This window comes from Carassius auratus, chromosome 19, assembly GCF_003368295.1.
Source record: "Carassius auratus strain Wakin chromosome 19, ASM336829v1, whole genome shotgun sequence".
Taxonomy (NCBI): domain Eukaryota; kingdom Metazoa; phylum Chordata; class Actinopteri; order Cypriniformes; family Cyprinidae; genus Carassius; species Carassius auratus.
The window spans coordinates 28,077,186-28,100,492 of record NC_039261.1 but is presented as its reverse complement, the minus strand read 5'-3'; the positions used below and the strand labels follow the sequence as shown (position 1 = coordinate 28,100,492).

General features: G+C 41.4%; 1 protein-coding gene across 2 annotated transcripts in view; it reads right to left on the bottom strand.

Moving 5' to 3' along the window:
• Positions 1-23,107, bottom strand: part of tshz1 (teashirt zinc finger homeobox 1) — a 33,747-nt gene extending 10,640 nt beyond the window's left edge. Inside the window, exon 1 of one of the 2 annotated variants that reach the window (XM_026289978.1) lies at positions 22,182-23,107. In XM_026289978.1, the coding sequence (XP_026145763.1) occupies positions 22,182-22,260 (79 nt within the window). In that variant the 5' untranslated portion in view covers positions 22,261-23,107. The remainder of the gene's footprint in view (positions 1-22,181) is intronic. The other variant, XM_026289979.1, reaches the window with a different exon arrangement.
• Between the last annotated feature and the right edge of the window lie 200 nt (positions 23,108-23,307).

Here is a 23,307-nt window from a genome sequence, read left to right as displayed (position 1 = left end):
TTGACTCGCAATGTAGAGGGTTGCTTATAATGCCTCAAAAAGTTGCCTACAGAGCTTGGAACAAAGTGATTTAGCAGGCAAAAACATCTGCTGTTCTTCAAAAATGCATCTTTTCTGCTGCTTCCAAGTGGTCTGCTGGACCAAACCAGGTCTGTCTGATTGAGCTGGCTGTTGCGCTTGAGACGTGTCAGGCCTAAGTGTTCGAACTCGAAAAGGGGAATGAGAATGCTCACGGACAGAGCACAGATGCCGAAGGCCTCTCCTTCCCAGACTGTCACTAACACGGCCCACCGACACCCGTCTCTCTCTCTCCCCCGCCTCCTTCCTCTTATTTATTTATTTTATCGAAGAGGAGAGGGGGCAATCACTACAGTCATTTGCACTACTAATGTCCAATTCTGCCTTCCCTCAGTCGGCTGATTTAGCCGGTCAGAGTGGTTTTGGAGTGTGCAGAGGAAAGCCGCGCCGTTTACCCGACATTTTAATGGGAAAACTGGCAAGTCTTATTTGGCTGGCCGATGTGGTTTGTCACTGGGTCTCCATTACATGCCACTCAACTTTGATGCCTTTGGACAGGGCTGATCAAACCATGTCTTTTGACCTACGCAGCACGCTGAAGGAAGACAGGGAGAGAGATGGAGAGTGAAAGAGAAAAGGAGGAGGGGAAGAGGGGCAGGACACTGAAGGCTGTAAATAAAATGACATTATTATTTCCTCTGTCCTATCATGTAGAAAAGCCAATTATGGTAATGCTCTGCATGTCAGTGAGAATGCAGCAATCTCTCTCATTCTCTCTCTCTCTCTCTCCCCTTTTTCAGGGCAGTTAAAACAAGGCTTCGGTAGCATGATGCTGTCTGCCCCGCTCCACTTATGGCCTGCTGTAATCTGGAAGGGCTGTCTGTGAAACCAGCGTTGGCAACTGCGCTGATTCTAGAAATGAATGCATAATGTGTTTTTATAACATATTGAAAAAAAAAAACAGAAGTTTTAAAAGTAAACGGATAGAAAACATGCTGTGTAGGTGTAATGATTTTTGGTGGTTTCTTGGACAAGTTTCTGTAAAGAGAGTCCAAAATTAACATGGTTTATGATTTTGTTTGTTTAAAAAAACAAACAAACAAAAAAAATTATATATATATATCATTCAAAATGTATATTTATCAGAATAGTGTTTAGTTTAGTTTTTTCTTTCATATTAACTGTGCAGTTCAATACATAACTTGCATCTGCACGTATGTTTCTAATATATTAATTTGGTAGCATAATGCAAAAATGTATGCATATGTGACAAACTACACAGGTTATTACATAACGTGCATCTGCATCCTCTTATAGGTCTCTAATAGATTCATTTGACTGCATAATGCAGAAATTGCTGCATTTTTAGTGACAAACTATGCAGGTCATATTGCCTGCATCCTAATATTTTTCTAATATACTAATTTATTACATATTCAATAATATTTGCAACACTGAATAAAAAATAAATAGGTATCTAAAAAAAAAAAAGAGCTTTTATTCTAAAAGTTAGTGATTTACTGAAGTAAAGGTCATGACTGGTGTTTTCTTTGGTTAGATGGTTTGAGTTGAATCGGTCACATCAGACTATCGTTCCTACGATTTGATTTAAGCCATGTATTATGTTGCATTTCCATGCAAGTAACTTGCTTTAATTCATCTCTAATGCCAATTCTTACTCCCATTTGTCTCTTGGCAAGTGTTCATTTTGGACCCTGCCTGTAAACCTTTTTCATGCCTACTTTCTTTATTCCGTTTATTCTGAAGTGTGAATAATGATCGTTGTTTCTATTCTGTGGACTCACGTTGATTGATGGCTGCTGTTCAATGTAATAAGGGCACTGCGGAGATGGACAGATTTCTGAGGGGGGTTTGGCTTGTAGATCTGACCCCCACCCTGTCTCTCTCTAGCCCAATGTGAACCTTCACATTTTTCACCAACTTCCACACAATCGTCCTCTTTGAGGACTTCCTTTGTGCTCTGTCTCCAGGCTTTTTTCGTCCCTTTTCTCTGCGAGACACATCTAACTTTATTACAGACTAAACAAAAGAAGGCTTTGAAGTGCAGACGGGCGTTTTACATGGACCCTGCCCACCTCTCCATATCCGCTGACAGTGATTTGTGCTCCTGCGGACACTCTGGAGTAGGCTCTCTGAATTAATATCTGCTTTGCCTCTTTAAGCATCTCTTGTAAAAGGCTGGCCCAGCCCCCTCCCACCATCCTCCGTGTGGAATAGGCCACCATATGGCGGAATAGCTTCAGGCCCCTGAAGAACTGGTGTGGCATTCCATTCTGCGCTCCAAATTCATCTTTTCGCTTTAGATATTTGCAGACGAGTATGGATGGAGGTATATAACTAGGGCAACAGACATAGCCTTTAAAAATATGAAGATTTAAATCAAACAGAGATGAGGACGCGAGAATAAACAGAATTATGCACTAATTACTGATACGTAATGACTTAAGTTATTACTTCAGATTATATTTGATTCCCTGATGATTACATAAAAAAACCAATTGTTAATATTATATAGTTTAGTTTTATATTTAATCCATTTTTATATTTTCCATTTTTATTTTGAAGTTTCAGTAATTTTGATTTTGTTTTTTTTGCCATTTTTAATAGCCTTTTTTTAAAATACATGTCAATACAGTTTTTATTTTAGTTTGTGTATGAATCAAACTTCATTTAAAGACATATGTTGACTTGGCAGCTGAAAAAAAAAAAAAAAGTTTTATATTTTATTTCAAGAAACAATAACTTTTTTTTAGGTTTTAAATGTAGGTTCAGTTTTAGTTAACTATAATAACCCTTTCAAAGGAATCCATAAGCCATTAAAAATGCTAAAATATAAAATTTGACTAATGGCTTCTGTATCTCTACCAATAAAAAAAGAAGAGAAAAAATCTGTTTTGTTAAGTAGATTAACTCAAATACTACTGTGTAAATGCTTTCACATCACCTTGCACTGACACAACTACAATATCACTCACTCACTCGCAAACACACACAGACGCACACACACGCTCCAATGTCAAGTCCATACTTATGCAAAGTGCGGCCTACTTTGTCATTTAATTTTTAAAAACCCTAAGGTCGTATAACACACTTTCCCTGTCATTTGCAAGTACATTAACTCGGTGGCCATGCGACAGCCAAATTATGCTAATGGGCTGCTAAAATGGGTCATATAGACAGTGCGTTTTACATTAGCTTCAAACAATAGGGAGGGAAGAGCAAAGCAGAGGTGACAGCAGCACCGGGGGAGTGAGACGGGGTCTGTCTCCTTTAGCCGCCGTTACGTCCTCATTCAGAGCAGCTTGTGAATGGAGGTCTCACTGCCGCACAAACCACAACAAGGCACTAACGTCCCGTCATCCCCCAAGACTGCTGAGCACCGATATCAAAATGCTTGCTGAATAATGAAAGGGCTCAATTAACGGATTATTAACAGCAATTTACTTTACTTAGGTAATCCACCCTGCAAGAGTACGGTGAGGTCAGACATGTTTTAAGAAGAGGAAGTGCATAGCGCAGCTAACGTATGCTTGGCTACTTAAATATAACATGAATAGCTGTGCTGCTTGTACCAAAAATGGATTTGCAGTTTACGTTTACTTAACACCTGACCTTAAGCCATGATAAAATGAAATTACAACAGCCTAGAAAAGTAGAGTGCATAAAATAGCGGACGTTACTGTAACACACTAGGCCAGAGATACAGCATAAAAAAGAAAAGAAACTAAATTTCATTATTTGTATTTATATATATATATAAATGAAAGATAAAAAAAATATCCAGCCTTTATTACTGAATATTGTTCAAGTAAAGGGTGACTCTTCAGTTAGGAAGAACCACTGCCTACTTGAAAAAAAAAAAAAGTTGTTTCTTGTCTCTCTGTATTTTTGACAATTACCAAAAAAAGAAAAATATTTAAAAAGAAATTATTATGATCATAAATATTACCTTAAAAATATTATGTTCTTTCTAAAAATGCACATTACCATTTTCCTGTCTGTAACATTAATACTGTAAGTGGAAGCTAGAACACTGTCAAAATTTTAAATTCATCCCAGGGGATAGGAAAGTTCCCCTAAGTGAAGAATCACCCCAAGACGTTTCCAGTCTGAGTGAAGCAGCTGTGCTGCATGTTGTTATTGCACAAGCTCCACACAGTGAATTACGGAAAGCAGAGTAAACAAGGAGATGCTAAACGAGTGCATGTTAGCTAATTAAACAGCACTCATGATTGCGGAGTAATTGAAGGTGCCTCAATCTTCACCTGAATACTTCCACAAATAATTACCTTCTTGTAATTAGCACTGTTGATAGAGTGTTTGTGTGCGACACGCATCTGATGTGTGTTTCGGTTGGAATTCAAAGAAGATATCAAATCAAATATTTGAATCGCTTGGAAAATTAATGAAATTGAGGTAAATTAATGTTTGTAAACAGACATTTCGTTTTATTGTTAGTACATCCCATTTAAACAATTAAAATGTGTTTTTGATAAGCAGGACTTGTGGTTCCCTTGGTGAGCCGAGGTGAAGAGCTACGCTAGCGGTCACACGAGAGAAGAATGAATATAACAGGCCTGATTTCCAGGGGTTCTGCCTGATCCTGGTATCTGAGGGGGGAGAGGAAAAAGCCCGCATGTGCGTTGCAATCAATAATGACTTCAATAAGTGATTTTCCAACCATCCATGCAGCTGTCTCTAATAATCTCTTCAGCTGTAAAATAAACACAAATATTTCATATTGTTTGTTTATCCTCAATCTCCTGCTGCTTGTTCCTGCATTGCAGTGCTTTTTTCAGTTTCTATATACTTCTTGCTTTCTCTGTGTCTTTTTTTCCTCTATCCAGGTTTGGTCATAGTGGTTGGCGGGCTGTCGTGCCGTCAGGCGCAGTCAATAAATCACCTTTCGCCGTTGTCAGAGGAACAGCCCAGCCGTGAGACAATGGCCATTATATCCTAAGCACTGCAGTCTCGTCCCCATCTGGCCCTTTACAGGGAAACAATTCTTTGGGTTGAAAAATCGCTTGCGTTAGGTCGCACCGGTTCAAAATCTTTCCTAATCCTGAGCTAAACCGGGAGGTTTGGAGTCCAAACACGCCGCTCGTATATAGCATCTCCCCTACGCCGTGCCCTCGCAGAGAAACAGATAACACACCATCCACCCTGGTGCTCAGAGACACAACAATGTCAGAACAGACAGAGAACCCCCATGCGGAGGGAGCTATGACGGAAACTGAGAGCGGGAGAATAAGAGAGAGAGAAAACGTGGATGAAGGAAGCAATTGTGTTTTTGTGTGTGTCTATTTAAATCCCCCAGCAAAATCTCTCCACTAGGCCATCACCTGAGCCGAGTACCTGACAGAAAACTCGGCAGCCCAACCACACACACACACACACACACACACACACAGCAGCTGCTCCCATTGCCTAGCAACTACCAGTTGATAGATGATCCTAAATATGGATAATTACCATAAATCAGGCTGCTCTGAAAGAGAAAAGATGAAAAACAGTAGAGCCTGCAGTACGAACGCAGTGCGACCCTCATCAACACGCTCCTGTCTTCCACGGCTCTTGCCTCATTCTCTTCCTCCCTCGTTCCTGTCAGAGCGCTGAGAGCTTCGGCTATAAAAGACAACTTTACACCAACACTGCTGAGGAAACAGGAGCATCTTAAAAACAAACTTTACATCAAAGCCGTGGCTGAGTGGTTTGCGACACATTGAGCCATGGTTCTCACGTTAGTAATTTGAGTTTGAATCTCACTGGTGACATTTCCCAATCCTGTTACTTTATTTATAAAACTAGCAAAGGAGAAACTGAATTTAGCAGGAATGTGATACACGTGTTTGTGGTTGTTGTCCTATTTATCACGAGTTAAAGACTTCCTGTCAAATCTGTGACTGAAATGCAGCTGTTTGGTTAGAGGTGGGTTTTTCATAATCTAATCTGGAGTGAATCAGAGGAAAAATAGCCGTGAAACATGGCTCGTTCAGCACCTGCGAGCATGGCGAAAAGAGCGTCCAGCAATCGCTCAGCGTGATAAGTTCCTAAGTCTGAGAAATAAAATACGACTGCAGCAAAGTACAAACAGGGTTTGATAGCAGATCATAGATTAAGGTCTAAACCATAACAAAAGTGATTGCGATGAGAGCACTTTGTCGAAAAAGTTTCTTGAAAGAGGACACGTCTGATGAATGGCCGTAATCAACATGCGACTACAGAAAATAATTCACGTAAAAAGAAAAAAAAATCTACAGGAGGAATCCTGGGAAGAGGGACAAAGAAAACAGTGAAGGGGAGGAGGGAAAAGAAGATGGTCAGTCGAAAAGAAAGAAAGGAAAAGAGAGACAGACAGAAAGAAAAAGAGAGAGAAAGAGAAAAGAGAGAAGAAAGAACAAACTAATATTTAATAAAAACAGAGAGAATGGTGAGACGTCACAGAAAGGGACAAGAAAAAAGAAAGAAGGACAAAAAGCCCCTCCTCTCTCGGGCCGTGACCTCACCAGTTCAGTCTAGCTGAGTCTGGTTGCACAATTACCCATCAATCAAATGTGCCAGTGCCGTCATCCCACCCCTCAGCTAACACACACACACATACATACATTCCCAGTGCCTGACCCTTCCCTGACCGGGAAACCCTGCACATGTGAGAGACAAATATGGGCAGCAGCCGTTTGGCGGAGATCCCCGGACGCACACATATATACATACAGTGAAACCACTGAAAACCTGTAGGTTACAGACAAATATGGGCAGTCAAGCCCCATAACACATATACACTCTGGAACTTTGCCTTTCAACATCCTGTAATTCTAGACGAGCACAGAATTAAAAACATTATTCCTGATTTCCTGTATTATATGATCTGTGATAGCGGCCCCTGAGGGTCAGATCACTGTAAACTTTAGCAGCTCTCTGAAGACCAGACTGTTACTACTGGATATCAGGTTGCGTTCCAAAGAGCATCTCCACACTGGGGAAAAAGGGGGCCGTTGTCATAAATAATCCTCCATACGTCCAATAAAACGTGCTGCTCTGCTCTTCTCGCTACGGTCTACCCTTTGCTGCCTAAATGACTAAGAGAAATAAGTGTCTGATGTCATCCGTGTTCTCTTGCTTGTTCGATTCACGCCTGCTCTGAAAGGGCTTGTTGGTGTTGCATTTGCCCTTGGTGTGCTCAGGGGCAACTACTGGCTCCTGAGTCAATGACGTCAGTGAGGGAAGCAGGGGAAAAACAACGGATGGACCAGCCACAGTATTTGTTGTGAAAAAAATGGAAATCAATAGAAAATTGTTAATGGTAATAGTAGCACAACTGCTAGAGAGCAAAGCAATAACAACACAAGCTAATGGGTTTGATTACTAGGGAATAAACATTTACATTAAAATGCATCTCATGAATGCACATTAAAATTACTTTGGATAAAAAGATTTGGTAAATGTATAATTATAATAGTGTAATAAGTAACAACAAGAAAGAGAATTATACTAATTTTGTAAAAATCTAAAAATGTTAAACTTCTAAATGACAAAAACAACAAAAGTAAAGAAATGTCGAAAAGGACCATTAAATAAAAATAAAAAAAGGAATAGGATCAAAAAAATAATCAAGATCTGAACCCGTGTTGCCCACATGAGAACCATGGCTTAATGTTTCAGATAACATGTTCCATCTACTGCAACTGCTCTATATTGTGCCCATTTTACAATAAGGCCGTTGTGTCTTATAGAACATCTCACCTTCCTAAAGAGAGATGAAAGATGACTAGATAAAAGCAGAGAGGAAAACATGTTGCTGTATCTAACAATAAGCCTCACCTCAGCTTGGACACGTTGAGAGACTGAAGCTGAGGGATGGAAAATGATAAATTTGTTGGTTGGTGTTCTGAACACTCTTCTCTGACCCTGGGCCCAGCCACACAAAGAGCTGGAGACGCTTTCTTTTTTTCCAGAAGCTTCTGTGACGGGCGTGAAAGTGGGCTGAGAGAGGAGCGGAGTGTATGGAGGGTCCTGAGAGGAGCACTAAATCACACAGAGGCCCACATCACACACAATCAATAACAACACATCAGAAAGAGAGAGCGCGAGCGAGTGGGAGAGAGAGAGAGAGATAGAGAGAAAGGGGGAAAAAGTACAAAAAGCTCATCCCTCAACACAACATGATATTCCCAGGCAGAAGCGAAACCATAGCAAAAACTCACTAAACCTTCCAGAAACAAACGACCTCTCCTTCCGCTCGCACGCACGCACTCACGCACACACACAATTAAACTTTCACAGCCTTCCAATTGCCCTCTAACAATACACCGTCCCCCCATCTCCTCTCTTGTTCTTCCCCTGCACCTAAATAATATTCACCATGATAAATTATGCCATAACTCTGATATCCACAATCAATCTGGCCTTTAAAGACACATCCATCTTGTGTAATGTTGATGGGGGACTCAGTCAAACGGAGAGACGTGACTGCTTTGCTGACCCGAGAATGGTGGGGGGGGGGGACCAACGGCCCCACTGACTGATGCCTGTCAGCTCACATCTGGCTGCAAAAATAAATTAGGCTTATGAAGACAAATGAAAAGGCCTGCCCCTCCACCGCGAGGGAGGGAGGGGAACGTGAGGAAAAGTGAGAGAGAGAAAAGAGAATTTGTGAAGGAGCAGCGGCAACCTGCTGAAAGAGAGAGAGAGATAGAGAAAATTCCTACTAAAGGGAAGATGACGTCGTACGGAACGCGTACCAATACAGATTTGTATTCATTTAATCTTGTTCTTTCCATCTTTTATTCATAATTTTCATATCCTGAGGACTAGAGCTCACAAAACGACCTGCGAATGAAGAATCTGAATGAACTAATTAGTTCTAACTAATTCGTACTTGGAATGAAGATTCGTACTCGGGACGGATGGGGAGAAGAAGGGGAATGGCATCAACCGCATTCGTTTTTCGCACTATGGCTTAATGTATAATGTAAAAGATATGCACTCTGAGCAAGAGATTCACATTCCAAGCAGAAGATTCATACTCCGAGCAGAAGACTGCTGATCGGAGTATGAATATTTTGCTCTGAGGAAACGACAGTTCGTTCAAAGCAGAAGATTAACATGAGCGAACCAGATTCAACACTGAATCACTCAAATGAGTGACATTGCTCAGATTTGTATTTCAAGCCCAAAGATTCACAGTCTTAGCAAAATACTGGTCATTTGCATATGAATCTTTTGCTCCAAGCACAAATCATTTGTGATTTTAGAGTGAGCCAAATTCAACTTCATGACGCAGAGACTAAGCACAATTTGCCAAATTACTTTGTCAACTTAGTTGTTTTATTGATGTTATCTGTCTAATTCAGAACAAAGATGGGTACTTGGCCCCAAAGATTCATGCTCAGAGCAAAGATTTATATGAAGACTCACACAAAGATTAACGTTTGAGCTCAAATAGTTCTTTCCAGGAGAAGATTCATACCCAGAGCGAGCCAGATTTGCACTCAGAGCAAAAGATTCACACTCTAAGCCGACAACTGGTACTCAGAGTATGAATCGTTTGTCGGAGCAGAAGATCTGTATGGAAAGTCATACTGCACAAACTCATAAAAAGTGTCTTCTCTTTGCTGTTCTCTCTTGGGTGGGGAACGCAAAGATTCCCATGACAGTCTCTGCGTCATTTAATGTTTACAGCGCGAGGATCATTACACACCACATATTCAGAGCTCGTTTAAGGGGTCGAAGGTCGGCCGTGCAGCGCTGGAACCCAGAGCTGAGAGCCTGTGGAATTCATCTATTCCCGCCCCTCAGAGTGAGAGACAGAAAGCACATTTTGAGTGATGGGTGAATGTGCCCTGTAGAGTAGTACACAGCAGTGTGAACTATATTTGACCCCTCTCCTTCCCGCTCTCTCTCTCAGCTGGTGCAAGTAGACTTAAGAATGAAGTTTGCTCGAAATGATGAATAGATTCCAGCAGAGCAACGCTCGCGCAATATAGGATATCTGAGATCTTCAGCTTCATTACGCCGGGTTTAATCACTTCAAATACACACGATTCTGTAATTAACGCAGGAATTATGCGGATGAAGGGCTGCTACTGCAAACAGCTTTGGAGGAGAATAATACACACCAAAAACTTCGAAGCAGAGCAAGAGAGAGAGAAAGAGGAAAAGAACAGCAAGTTGGTGTGTAGATGACAGAAATATTACAGACCCATTTTTTGGCAACAGGCGAGCGCCGAAAAGGTGGGAGGGGATTGTGTGTGTGAGAGAGTGAAAGAACGAGAGAGATGGATTATATATATGTGTGTGTGTGTGTGTGTGTGTGTTGTGGATAAGGGGGAATGAACTCTCCCAGGCTTTGTCATATGAGTTTTCCCAAGCTCTGGCCCCTTTGATAAATGACACATGTCATTCTGTCAGAGTGTGACAGTCCAGCTGGGAGGGCCTCTGATGTATGGCCGCACTGCAAAAGGAAATCAAGGCTTTTCTGGCATGGACGCAGACCATGCCCTTTATATAAGGTCCCTGCTTTCCTACACAGCGGTTTTTTCTTCTCCCATTCTTTCTCCTCATTTTTTTGAATGCAAAAGGAGACTCTTTTATGAGCAGGGACATGGAGCTGAATTTGTAGATTGATTTAAGGTTTGCGGTGGGGGGAATAGCAAACCCAGGTCAGATGGATTATGGGTAAAAGACTTTAATTCCACAGCTCTGGGGTTTCTTGTTACCTGAGAGGAAACAAACAGACACCGTATCACTACTGAGAAACTACCGAACTGTACTTGGAGAATTGTATGCTATGATAAAAACATCAAATGCAAATGTGTCTATTTGAGTCTCCGCTGACAAAAACCAAACATCAGAGGAAGTACTAGAGAAATACTCAAATCAGCCTCATTGTCTTTACAGCTGTGACCTAAATTTAGTGTGAGAAAAGAGGATACTGTGGAAAGGAAGAGAGAGCGAGGGAGTGCGGGAGGGAGGGAGGGAGAGAGGTTTCATTTTGCATCTTGTTAGTTGACAGATTGCAGGAAAAGCTCAAGGATGGACGTAGGCGAGCCGCACAAAGATTGTTCGAGCAGACTAACGTTTTTCAAAACCCAAACTGAATTTGACAATAATTTTCACATTTTCAGAACTGAGGAAATTGGGATTTAAAATGGTTTTAAACATTGTAACCTTTATTATACTCTTACTGGTAGCTGAACACAAATTAGTCAAAATATCCACAAGGGGAGGGGCTTATATAGAACTAAATTACATGTTTAAATCCTATTACAAACAAACAAAATACACGAGGTGAGCTCTTTAGATGTCTTCATTTGCAATTCCGAACTTTATACAGCCAGTGGGTTACAATCAACAGACACCTTAAAAGACGAAGGAAAAATATCTTACATATTTTAGTAACAGGAACAGACAGACACTTTTCAGCTCTTACACCACAATAACAGCACAAAGGCAATAAATCTGCCACCAGGCTCAAAAAACACCTCGCGCGCACGCGCCACGAGACTGACATCAGACAAACAGGCGGCGAGACAAAAAACAGAGCAGCGGCGATGAAGTTGTGGAGGAATCAGCACCTGGACAACAGTTTAGGGAACAACACACACGCAGACACATGCCGTCAAACGGACCCTCGAGGGCGTGGTAGCGTTTTCCTGAAAACCTGGGGGTTGTGAACTGTGGATGACCCCACGTTTGATTTGTGAAGGGTTAAAAAGAAGTGGGAGAATGGTGTGGCTAAATGAGAGGAGAGTATCATTAACCAATGAGTGATGGGTTTTAGACAGTGCTTGCCCCTCCTCCCTCCATCCTCCCTGCACTCTCTGTCCCACAACAGTGTCCTAACATTCAGCTTGAAAACTGCTATTCGCTTAAAACATCAAAACTCTGCCATTTTCAATGCAAATGGCTGGAAACGTCACACTCAACCTGCAAAGTGGCAGGTTGAATTACTGTACCGAATTACTGTACCAACAACTCCTTTAAGGTACAGTAATTTAAACAGGCATATCAAGGAAAGCTTGAATTTTCCTAGTGTATATAACGGATACTATACAGACATACTCCAACTACCCTTTAGGTTCATACAACATCAATTCCAGAAACTAAAAAAGAGGGTCATACAGAAATCATTATGGATTGGTCAACCATTCGCATACGACTCCTGACATACCAATCCCAATTTAGCATTAGGCCTGTCATAAATGAAAGAAACATTTGCAAAGAGGTTAGACGATCACAACAGGTCAGTTACCAACACTACCATTCAAAGGTTTGGGGTAAGTAAGATTTTTGTTACAGTTGTTTTAAATAAGTGATTTTGTTCAGCAAGGATGTATCAGATTGTTTAGATTACGGTTTTCTCAGATTTAAATAGATTTGTTTCACAACGGTTTTCAACATGGATAATGATAAGAAATGCCTCTTGAGCAGCAAATCAGCACGATTCTGAATGATCATGTGACACTGAAGCCTGGAGTAATGACTGGAAATTCAGCTTTGCCATTGCAGGAATTTCTAAATATTACAATAGAAAACAATTACTTAAATTGTAGTTATATTTCACAAAGTAACTTAAATTAAATTAGCCATAAGTTATTCGATTCATCAAACAAATGTAGACTTTGTGAGCATAAGAGACTTTTGAACAGAAGTATAAAACAAATGTACATAAGCAAAAACAGGAAATCTTAAATTATTAGTAGTATGAATAATTCTTTAGTGCATGTAATTCAAAAGAAAATACAGCTATAATAGTTAATCAAAAATAAATAATTAAAACAATTTTCTGATTATGTATATATTTGTGTTGCCTTTAATTCTATGGATTTGATAAAAGGTGGAAAAATGTCACTGAAAACTACAGCGAGAATCCTTAAACGTTCCAAGTAGAGTGTAGGGGGGAAATGCTTTAAAAAAAAAAAAAAAAAAAACGTATGTAGTGTATCTTTCACTCCCAGACAAAACTAGGCCCTAATAGGAGACGCTGCAGTTCTCCAGAGCACACACTTTGTGCTGCAGCTAGATATCTTCCCCCCCATGTGCGGTACTGACGGACAATACTTGAAACAGAGGTATATTTACATGAAAGAAACGACACCTCAGTATTTATGACACGTCCTCGCTGAGGCTCGTCACACAGCGGCTGCTCTGACGGCTCTAAGTAGGGCTGGATTGCGCTGCCATAACCAATTTAACATGCGCTAGTAAAGAGGAGCTACACACACACACACACATGCAAAAACACACCGACACACACTAAAGTCAACGCAATATTTCAGCAGAACACTGAAACCGCTTGTCTCCTATTGTTGGTCAATGAAAAAAATTCCCTGGCACATTCCCTATGTTTTCACCAAATATGATTGACACATCGTAATGCTTTGGTTTAGAACCGGTTTAGGCCTGAGATACTGAATTTCTGAGCCGACATGTCAAGACTTTCAATCTGTACTAAGATCTGGAACCTCTATTGTTGATTTAATTCTTGCCTAGATAGAGTTTGTCTTGCTTTTATAAAGCCCAGATCTGTTAATGGAAGAGTAAATGTTAGCGTTCCTCGTTTTGAGTCACCTGACTTTTCTTCTCTACAGCACATCTGTTCATCTCAAGTTCCCAAGCTCACAGACTTCAGAAGCCAAGCAGAACAAGTCAATGATCAATGATGCATCCCTGGGTTAAAGTTCCACCAACCGTATGGCTTTCAGTCAGCTGGACAAGGTTAATAGTTGATCCTCATACGTGTCACAGCCTCTGCGTGTGCATGCGTGTGCACGCTGAAGTCTAACTGGGAAGCATATGGCTTTTTAAAGAAATCCGTGGCCAGTAGAGAAGAGGGCAAAACCAGGAAAGGGAGGAGACGTGGGGGCAGATTTGAAGAGGACACCCCCCGCTGGTTTCTCAGAGAGAAAGATTCAGAGCAAAGCTATGATTGACACTGTCTGGGCGAGTCCCTCTCCAAACAAGCTTTAGGCCTCTTGGAACATGTGGCATTTGGCATTTGAATGTGATTGTGTCCAAATCACTATAAATACCTATAAAGTTGAGTCTGAGAGACTAGTCACGACATGTACACCCATCTATTAACGGATATGAGAAGGATTCAAACACAGTTCACATCCCTAAGGGCTTCTGTGTGTGAATGAAATGAAAACCAGACGTTATTTTAGTCGCATTAGTTATTTTAAAACTGATATTAACTCTGCATGTGTTTGTCAAAGAGCCTGAAATATAAATGTTAGAGATTCATATTTTAGATGATGATTCTGAGACCAGATTGAACATATAAATCAAAGATTAGAAAGCATATGTGGCAATGATATATAGAGAGAAAGGGAACCGTCCTGCTGGGCTGTCCATTTAAAAAAAAGAAACAGTACCATTTTGCTATATACTTCCCTCAGATGCCTTATCAGCACCATAAAAGTAGAGGGGAAAAAAGGAAGAAAAAATATATTCATTACTTTCCAGTGTCCTATAGGTTAAATAAAACACCCTGGGAAAAAATACAACCACTTGGAGGATCTACCAGCTATTGTCTATGTTTGCAGGCAGGCTTTTATCAATGAAACTAATAAACCTGACCCTCAGCAGGAGACAGGGGGTGACACGTGGCTCTTTACCTAGCTTTAGGTGTGATGGACTGCAAATGCAGTCTTAAACACAGCACGAAAAACGACCAATGAAAGTGTCAGGGTAAAAACACCGAAAATCAAGGCATTTTGCGCGACCGTTCGAAGACGGCTCGTAAAAAAGGGGAGCCAAGTCTTTATGAGAGTGATCCGGAGCAGTGCATTATGGGGCTCAATGAGAGTGTCAACACAAGCTGGAGGCTTATCTTTATCCACTCATTGTGTGTCCAGTGGCTTAGCGCTCGTAGGAGAATCGTAACGCCTCTGATCAAGAGTTGAGGGAGAGGGATCTCCATTCTTACGTCGCCATATCAGGGGGACCCAGGGATTAGGTTCTCTTTTTAGTTCCTGTAGGGCAAAGGTTGCACTCGAGCAAACATGAATCCCACTCCCAAGCATAAAGAACATAATCCACCACTACATAAGGGTGAGTGGCCTAGCACATACGCAAGCTTTGTTTTCACAGGTGACATGATAACCTAGTTACCTCACGGCTTGTGAAAGTACAATATTTACAGGGATAGTTCACCCAAAAACACTGACATTATTTTACTCACCTCAGTATTGTTTCAAAGCCGCATGTGCCTTTCTTTGAAAAAGCTTAAAGTTTGTGACTGTGCTCATTAATCTTTTCTATTTAATTACAATAAAATAATACTAACGCTATACATACACACTAACAAAGTCAGCACTGATAAGATCTTTTAAAGTGTTTTTAAAATCAGTTTGAAGTCTCTATCTTCACCAGGGCTGCATTTATTTGATCAAAATGCAGTAAAAAAGCAATATTATAAAATATTATTACAATTTAAAATAGCAGTTTTCTACTTTCAGATACTTTAAAATGTGATTTATTCTTGTGATGGCAAAGACGAAATTTTAGCAGTCATTAATCCAGTCTTCAGTGTAACATTTTAAATCTTTTTACTGTCTTTTCTGATCAATTTAACGCATCTTTGCTGAATACAAGTATTAATTTCTGACCTTTTTTCAGAAAATTACCGGTACTGACCCTAAACTTTTGAATGGGAGTATATAATTTATAAGTTTGAAAGCTTCAGGTCTTGTGCATTGTAAATCTGGAGACAAATTATTCATTTCAGGACATACAAAAGAAGTTTAGAATGAACCAATGGTGAGTAAATGGTGACAGAAAGTTCATTTTTGGATGAATTAGCCCTTTAACAATGAATAAATCCTAAAATTCAGATCTCTCACAACCACACTTGTTGCAAACGCATGAAGACACCTACAAAGCTTTTGACGACGGCTTTAAAGTTGAGTATTAAATAACCACAGGCATGAAAATAAATGTAGCGAAGGTTCAGCGCTCCTTCACACAGACATTACCCAGAAGCCCCCTATCTGGTCAGCCATAACTCTCAGTAACCAGGAGCACCTTCTACAGCAAAGGGCCATTCATTTAGCTGAAACAGACCACGACACCTCACTAATACTCTTGCCTTTTACAAGCCCCTCTCTCACACACACATACTCAAACTCTATCAGCGTTCATCCAGGGCCGGTCAGAAATATGGCTGTATTTCAAACCCCACAGAGGTGTTGTACATGTTTGTGTGTGTGTGGGTGCATGTGGGGCCTAAGAGGGGCCTGTCTCTGTAACGGCCACGAGTGATGGAAGGCCCAACAGGGCCACTAAGACTGTGCACTAAGATTGTTCTAGACCTTGGGGCCTCGGAGGAAACATATATCCACCTGGCAACAGTGCAGCATGCTATGAATGCATGTGTGTGTGTGTGTTCACGTGTGCGGGCAGATCTAATCAAGGGCTAATAACAGCACAGAAGTCGTCGTTGGCCCTCGTAAATCAATGTGCAAAATAATTGCTAATACACTGGTTATCGATTAGCGTTGGGGCGACTCATTTTCGGAGGCTATGGCTACGAACTAACAAAGTGACAAGGGTAAAGTGTTATTTCTCTGCTGCGCAGACAGCTGGGCTGCGCAGAGGACTGAGGCAGGCAGTAATTCTTAATTGACACCTGTCAGGATAATGACTGCAGTCCCAGCTGCTGCGGGAGAATTTCTCCCCACTCCTGTTCATCTGTCAGCTCTAATACCTTTCTGAGCACCACTCCTTTCTTCTATCGCTCGCTCTCTTTTTTTCCCCCCATTTTTTCATTTTTTCCCCCCTACTTTCAGCATTTCTGAACATCACCATTTTCCCACTAAACCCGTGGTTTTTCAGTCTTGTTCCCAAGGCCCTTTCTAGGAGTTAAATGCGTACTTTTTTTGATATGACAATGAAATATACTAGTTTTACGTTTTAACATTGGGTCTCATTCACAAAGTGTGCATAAAATCTGCATTTTCATGAACAAATTCTAGTTCACCATTAACTTTTGTACGAAATTAGTTAAAATGTACAAAAATCTAGATATTTTTGGCAGAATATTTTTATGAGAATTTCTCATGTGCGCACAAATTTATAATTATCCATTAAATTATTAGCGAATGAGACCCAGTACTTTGTTTGAGCACCCTGAATAGCCCAAACAAATGTTTGTAGGCGGGACTAAGTTTTTTTCTGACCAATGTTAGGAGGAAGCGTTTTGAAAACTGGTTTGAAAACAGTCAAGAGTTTTGTTTGGCGCAGAAGCTACTTTACCCTATGACCTTAAACACAACAGCACACGACTATGAAAATAAGGCAAAGGGACCTGCAGACAAAACTACAAAGTGTGCTTTCTCTCTTTCATCTGTCTTTAGCTGGTCTTTTGTGTTCAGACAGGCAGGATATTTTGAGTTGAGAATACAGTGGTTGATGGGAGGAGGAACGGTGACCAGGACGTGACTTCCCCCGAGTTTGAGGGGGCTTCATGGGTGTTTACTTCTCATCAAAGAGTTTCTTTTCGTTTCATGCTCATCTGTCAAAATTAATGTTGCTAAATATGAGTGTATGACCGCAAGGCTTGATCTTTAGTGCGCGAGGCCGTCCTTGATAAAATGATGTCAGCCACTGAAATATCACAATAACTAAGCCATGTATAAAAATACGCAACTAATCAGATAACGTCTCAAACAGCATCATCCTGTTCGCGACGCCACATGCTCCTCAGATCCTACAACACAAGCATCAAAGCTCAATCTCCTGCTGGCCCGTTATAAACATCGGCACAGATCTGTTGGCCGAGCCGTTTGTGTTTTATCTGATGAGGATGTATAAGGCGCTCCATGAGGAAAACGGCATACTGGGATGAGAAAACTCCGCCGAGCCTCTAAAAACACCCCATCCTTCCTGTGAGCCAGGGGAGAAAAAAGCAAGGGAAAGCAGCAACAGATGAGTGCAGGGCAGGACAGAAAGAAGGCAGACGTGGGCTCCCCTGGGTACACGTTGACCTCCGTGTACTCCTCAAGCTTGGAGTCTCCCGTTGCTGGGTCATGACTTGAGCTTTTCTCTCTTTTGTCTTTCTTCCCCCTCCCTCTCATCTTTCTGACTCACTGTGGACTAAATTAGCTGAGAAATGAAACATGGGGGATCAAAACAGACAGGACGAGAAGAGAGAGAGAGAAAGAAAGAGTAAGAAAAAACACAGCTGGCCCTTTTGATAGTTTTGAGTTCCCATAATGCTACAGTACCTCTAATCCAAACCTCCTCTGGTGACACGCTAGCTTTTTGCGGTCCTCTGTGTGCTCGTTTTTCAGCAACTATCAGCAGATGCACTCGCTTTTTTTTTTCACGCACAAACACACGTCTGGAAGTATTCTTAATTTCAGACTTTACAAAACTTGCGGAAACCAGATAACTCCCAAATGTGTCTAAGCTCATTAAAACCACAGAGCGCTGTTTACCGCAGACTGTGTACCGTCACACTTGGCTCATGCAAAGTCCCAACATATTTTCATTTTGATTCACTCTTCCCATAAAACCTGTCATCGATCTTCATTAATCAAACTCAACCTCCACGATCTCGGACAAGGGGAACGGCAAGCTCGGGACTCAGAATAACTGGATACACTTTGATTTCCTATAGGCCACTGGCTTGATCCCCAAATGCAAATTAAACTATTAGTTGTAAGTGGTGGGTCCCAACATGAATATTGACTAAATGGGTCAATGTCACCTGTTAATGACATGAGAGCGGATGAGTCTACCCTCCAGCGAAGCCAACACAAGGTGAGCCCAGATGTCACGCTGCATTCGCACGTCTTACAGATAGATATTTTTCCTGCCAGCATGAAAACAGGCATTAAAGAAAGAGAAAGAGATAGAACATGACATTTAAATGTTGCCCTATAGATTGATTTCTATAATTTGTGCCGTACATGCAAAACAAATGATGGCCGTCAACTCCTATCTCTTAATACAAATACATCTCAAATTGAGAAATGATAATTCACAATTTTTCACATTTCTCTCACTAGATATGAGGATAAATATGGAGAGGCACCATGCTGTTTAACAGACTACAACAAAACCTCCACATCTTTAATGCAATATAATAAATCTGTGTGAGGGAATAAAAGATATTAACCTCATACTAGTGCTACAGAAACATATAAATCACAATTGAGCTGTACCAGCACTGCACATGAAATAATCTGTAAATTCGGCTCTCAAAGCAGACTGATTTGTATGTAACGCTGCACTGAGAGACTTAAGCAAAGCAAGCACTCAGCGGCACTCAAATTCTGACAATATTTTCAGATTTTGAGAGCTTGGTGGTGCGATTATTGTCAGTAAGAGCACGGCGTGTCGGTACACTCAGAGCTCGAACAGCGGTGCGACCAATGACACAGAACAGTGGCACGTCCATCAACACGGAGACGGAGCGATGGCGTGTTTGCCGAGCGCTGGGCCCGATTGGCTAATGCAGGGCCCGTTCTGATTGGCTGCCTCAAATGCTTTCTGGGCCCAGCGGTGCGGTTAAGAGCCTGGATTACGGAGGTCATTAGGCAGCATTGCCACGGTGACGTGATTAGTCAGGTAGCAAAGTCCATTTGTCACCTGCACCAGAAAATTGAGTTAATTCAGCACTACAGGCTAAAGGGACTGTATAATATCAACTTGATTACATCAAGGCAGCTGCAGACCTGACACTTCGCTGAATTTGTCAGCTTTAATCGTTAGAGGCTGTCACAAATCCATCAGGAGCTCAGATAATTAGGGTTCCTCCCTAATGAAGCCAGCAGAGGAACCTTTACCTTTATGTCAGATAATTAAGAAGCCTCTGGTGCCGAGGACAGAATGTGTTTTAATGACTCCCCATGCTGGTTCCTCCCTCCTCACGTTTTATTTTTCTTCTTTCTGGTGTCTTTGCATGCTGCTGTTATGTTTTCTTTTTCTTTTTCTTTTTTTGTTTACGTGAATGTGAATAGAGTTTAACTGAGAAAGAGCAAAATGAGAATTATCCAAGTGAAACTGAAGGAAAAGTAAAAGCAGCAAAAAACATCGCAAACCACCTCATGGCGGTTTTTATGCCCTGGCTATCCAGAGGACAGAGGTGCAGTGGAATGGACGCAAACCGAGCGTGTCTCTATCTGCGTGGGAGGTTGTGAAAACACGAAACCAAATGAAACCTGGAGCAGCGGAGAGATACCGCATTCATCGCCGAGTCCTCCCCTGGCTCCTCTCCTCTCTGCTAGAGCTTAAACTCACAGACACAGTCTGTGCTCTACGTGGGAGGCCCGTGTCTGTTTCAGAGAAAAGCCAGCAAATAAATACAAATGACTGCAGCAGCCCAACACAGAGAGGGCCACTCCGATCCCACTGCACCAAAACGACCTGAGCCCACAGCCGATGCATGTAAATCACTCAGAGCAAACAAAGGCAATGATAGCAACCAAATCAAGGCAAAGCCATCCGTTAAAAGAGGTGGAGCATAACGGAAGAGTTGAGCATTGGAACTGAGCTAGAAAGTGCTTTTAGCGCGAAGTGCAAAATTTTAAATAAGACAGCTTGAATGATTTTGGAAGAAGTTTCAGTAAAAACAAATCACCTTGTCATGTTAAGCGGCTTTTCTTTTTATTTCCTCAATCAATAATTCCTAACATTTTTATTTTGATGGAGAGGGGGAAAAAAAAGTGTCAGGCTCTGGGAAAAACGGAAACAATATGCCTGCCAACTTCTGAATGACCATTAAAGCAAATGATGAACATGCCTGTCAGAATGGAGAAAATTAAATCAATATTCAGCTGAGGTGGAGGGGGCTGATGGCTTGTTTTTGTGGAGGAGCTGCCAGGTCAGATTACCAGGCGCCATCTCACCTCTGTGAGCTTTCAAACTCCCCATGTCAGTCTCACCATACAGCCAGGGAGACGAAATAATCCCTTAAAAACACCATTTCCCCCCGCTGAACAGAAAGGTATGCGTAAAAATGAAGGAATCATTGTTATTCAGTGCAAATGAATGAAACGCCGTCTATGTATCGCACTTGTTAGTCGACCTCGGTTACAGCAGTGTGTCTGGTTTGTCGGCTGTTCCATCATGAGTCAAATATCAGGGCCTAATTCTGCAGATCTGTAACTCGGCTGACGCTTGAACTTGAAAGAGAGCCTTCATTCGGGAGAGAATGGACCTGTTAGTCACAGAGATTAAATGAGAGGGGGAAAAAACTAAGGAACAAAAAAGGAAAAAAGGAAAGCCAAAGGGACAAAGTAGAACTACCTTAGTACAATACACCAAAAATGGTTTAAAATATAATGGCTATTTTATGTTTAATCACCCCAAAAGAAATCCAACACCATTTGTCACAAATCAATGTTCACTCTCTTGATCTTCATGGAAGATTAATTAAAAACTGAAACCAGCTCTTTCTTGTAACATCAAAGAGCACAGGTACATTTCGCATGAATAAATTGAGCTGAGAGGAAAACAGATCTTAGTAGAGGCCTTGCTCAGTGACATCTATCAGGGAAGAGATGTTCTCTCTGCTACATTTTGTGCTCTCGACACGCCCCAGCAATCCCTTATCCCCTTTTCTCTCCCTCTCTTTGAATGAGGAAAAAAAAGTAGTGTATAACCCTGCCGAAAACTTCTTTCCTTTCTCTATTTTCCCGCACGACGGGGGCAAAAGTTGTCCTTTGAGTGGCTGCGGCCGCACGGCGCATGCGTGTTTCCATGGTGAATGATTTACTGATGTTTATCAGGAATGAATAGATCAAAGGCGGCCACATGACAGGGGATCAATCAAGCATCAAATCAAGGATGGCAATCCGCATCTAAATAGACGAACTGGAGCACTTTGAAACTACATTTTCACTCGACTATATAGGCCACGGTGGAGTGTGAAGTTTTAATTTGGCACAACTTCAAAAAACAAAGTTACTCACGCGTTAGTTTTTAAAACAAATCGAATGCATTCTGAGGAGATTAACTTTGTTTTGACATTCTTTGAAAGTAAAAAGAAAAGAAAAAGAAAATTTAAAAGTAAAAAATAATGTAGGTAATATTTAGATCAAGCATTTCAATCAACACGATAATGAAGTGTAAGTGATTTATGTTTTTCCCCTCCCGATGCACTAATATTAGTAAACAAGACATGCATGCACCTCTTACCTGAAGATCGCCTCGGCGCTTGCTGCTTTCTCCGCGGCATGGTGTCGTCCCACCCTCCTCTTGACTTCTCATACAGAATCAAAATGCCAGTGACGGAGGAAAAGAATTAATAAAAAAAAATTATACAAAAGCATCTATTAACCTGCTCCTCTTCAGAGTCTGTTTTTATTCCACCTCTTAAAAAGTCACTTTGAGCCGATGCAAAGTCTAAGAGGGGTCAATAGGTCTTGAGAGGTTGTAGATATTTTTACAGACTTAAAAAAAAGCCTGTAAATAAATAATAAAAAAAATGTAGGTGTATCTGGCCGACACTGTTATTAATTCTAAGTCATAGCATGATTGCCAAGAGCTCAGATATATCTCCCGTCCATGTCTAACGGCGCAGAAACACACGGGGGAAAAACGCGTCCTTAGGTTCTCCTTAGATTATGGCAATAGTTTGTAGTAAAACGGAAGAAACTTCCAGTTATGGAGAGCCCGTCCAACTGTATTTCCGTCCTCTCGTTCGGTTGAAAGCCTAAAAACGGGACAAAACCAAGGGAAGAGAAAGGCAGACAGGAGACAGTTAATGTCAGTCACAAATGGGGCTCGAGCTCAGTGCGCATTTTCAACGGACTAAATTCCCCACGCGCGCAGTTGAGAGTCTCTGCTCGTGTTCCTCCCGATATTCGCCAAACACACTGTCCGTCCACGCTCAAGGAAACATGTGGACAGTTGATTCAGGCGAGCGTGACGCGTTTACTACAGAGCGATTTATAAACAAAAAACACACTCTCTCGCACCGAATGTGAACTAATTAGTCTTTTTAAAAAAACAAAAACTCCAGGGAGCGAAGCGGCGTTCTCGGTCTCGCGGCTCTTCGCTGAAATATGTATCGCGCGTTCAGGATGCGTGAGCGGTTCAGACAGTCTCAACTGATAGACAGACACATCGAGTTGCCTTTCCTGCCTCTCTCTCTTTACTCCACCCCTCCGGAGCGTCACTCTGACAGTGAAAACCCACCTGTCAATCTTTTTAATTGTTCTGTTTTTCCCTCCCCACCAAACAGGAGCGTTTGAAAGACAACGAACTGCCTTTTTGGAGAAGACATCACTTGTTTGGATGTTGTCCATTCACACG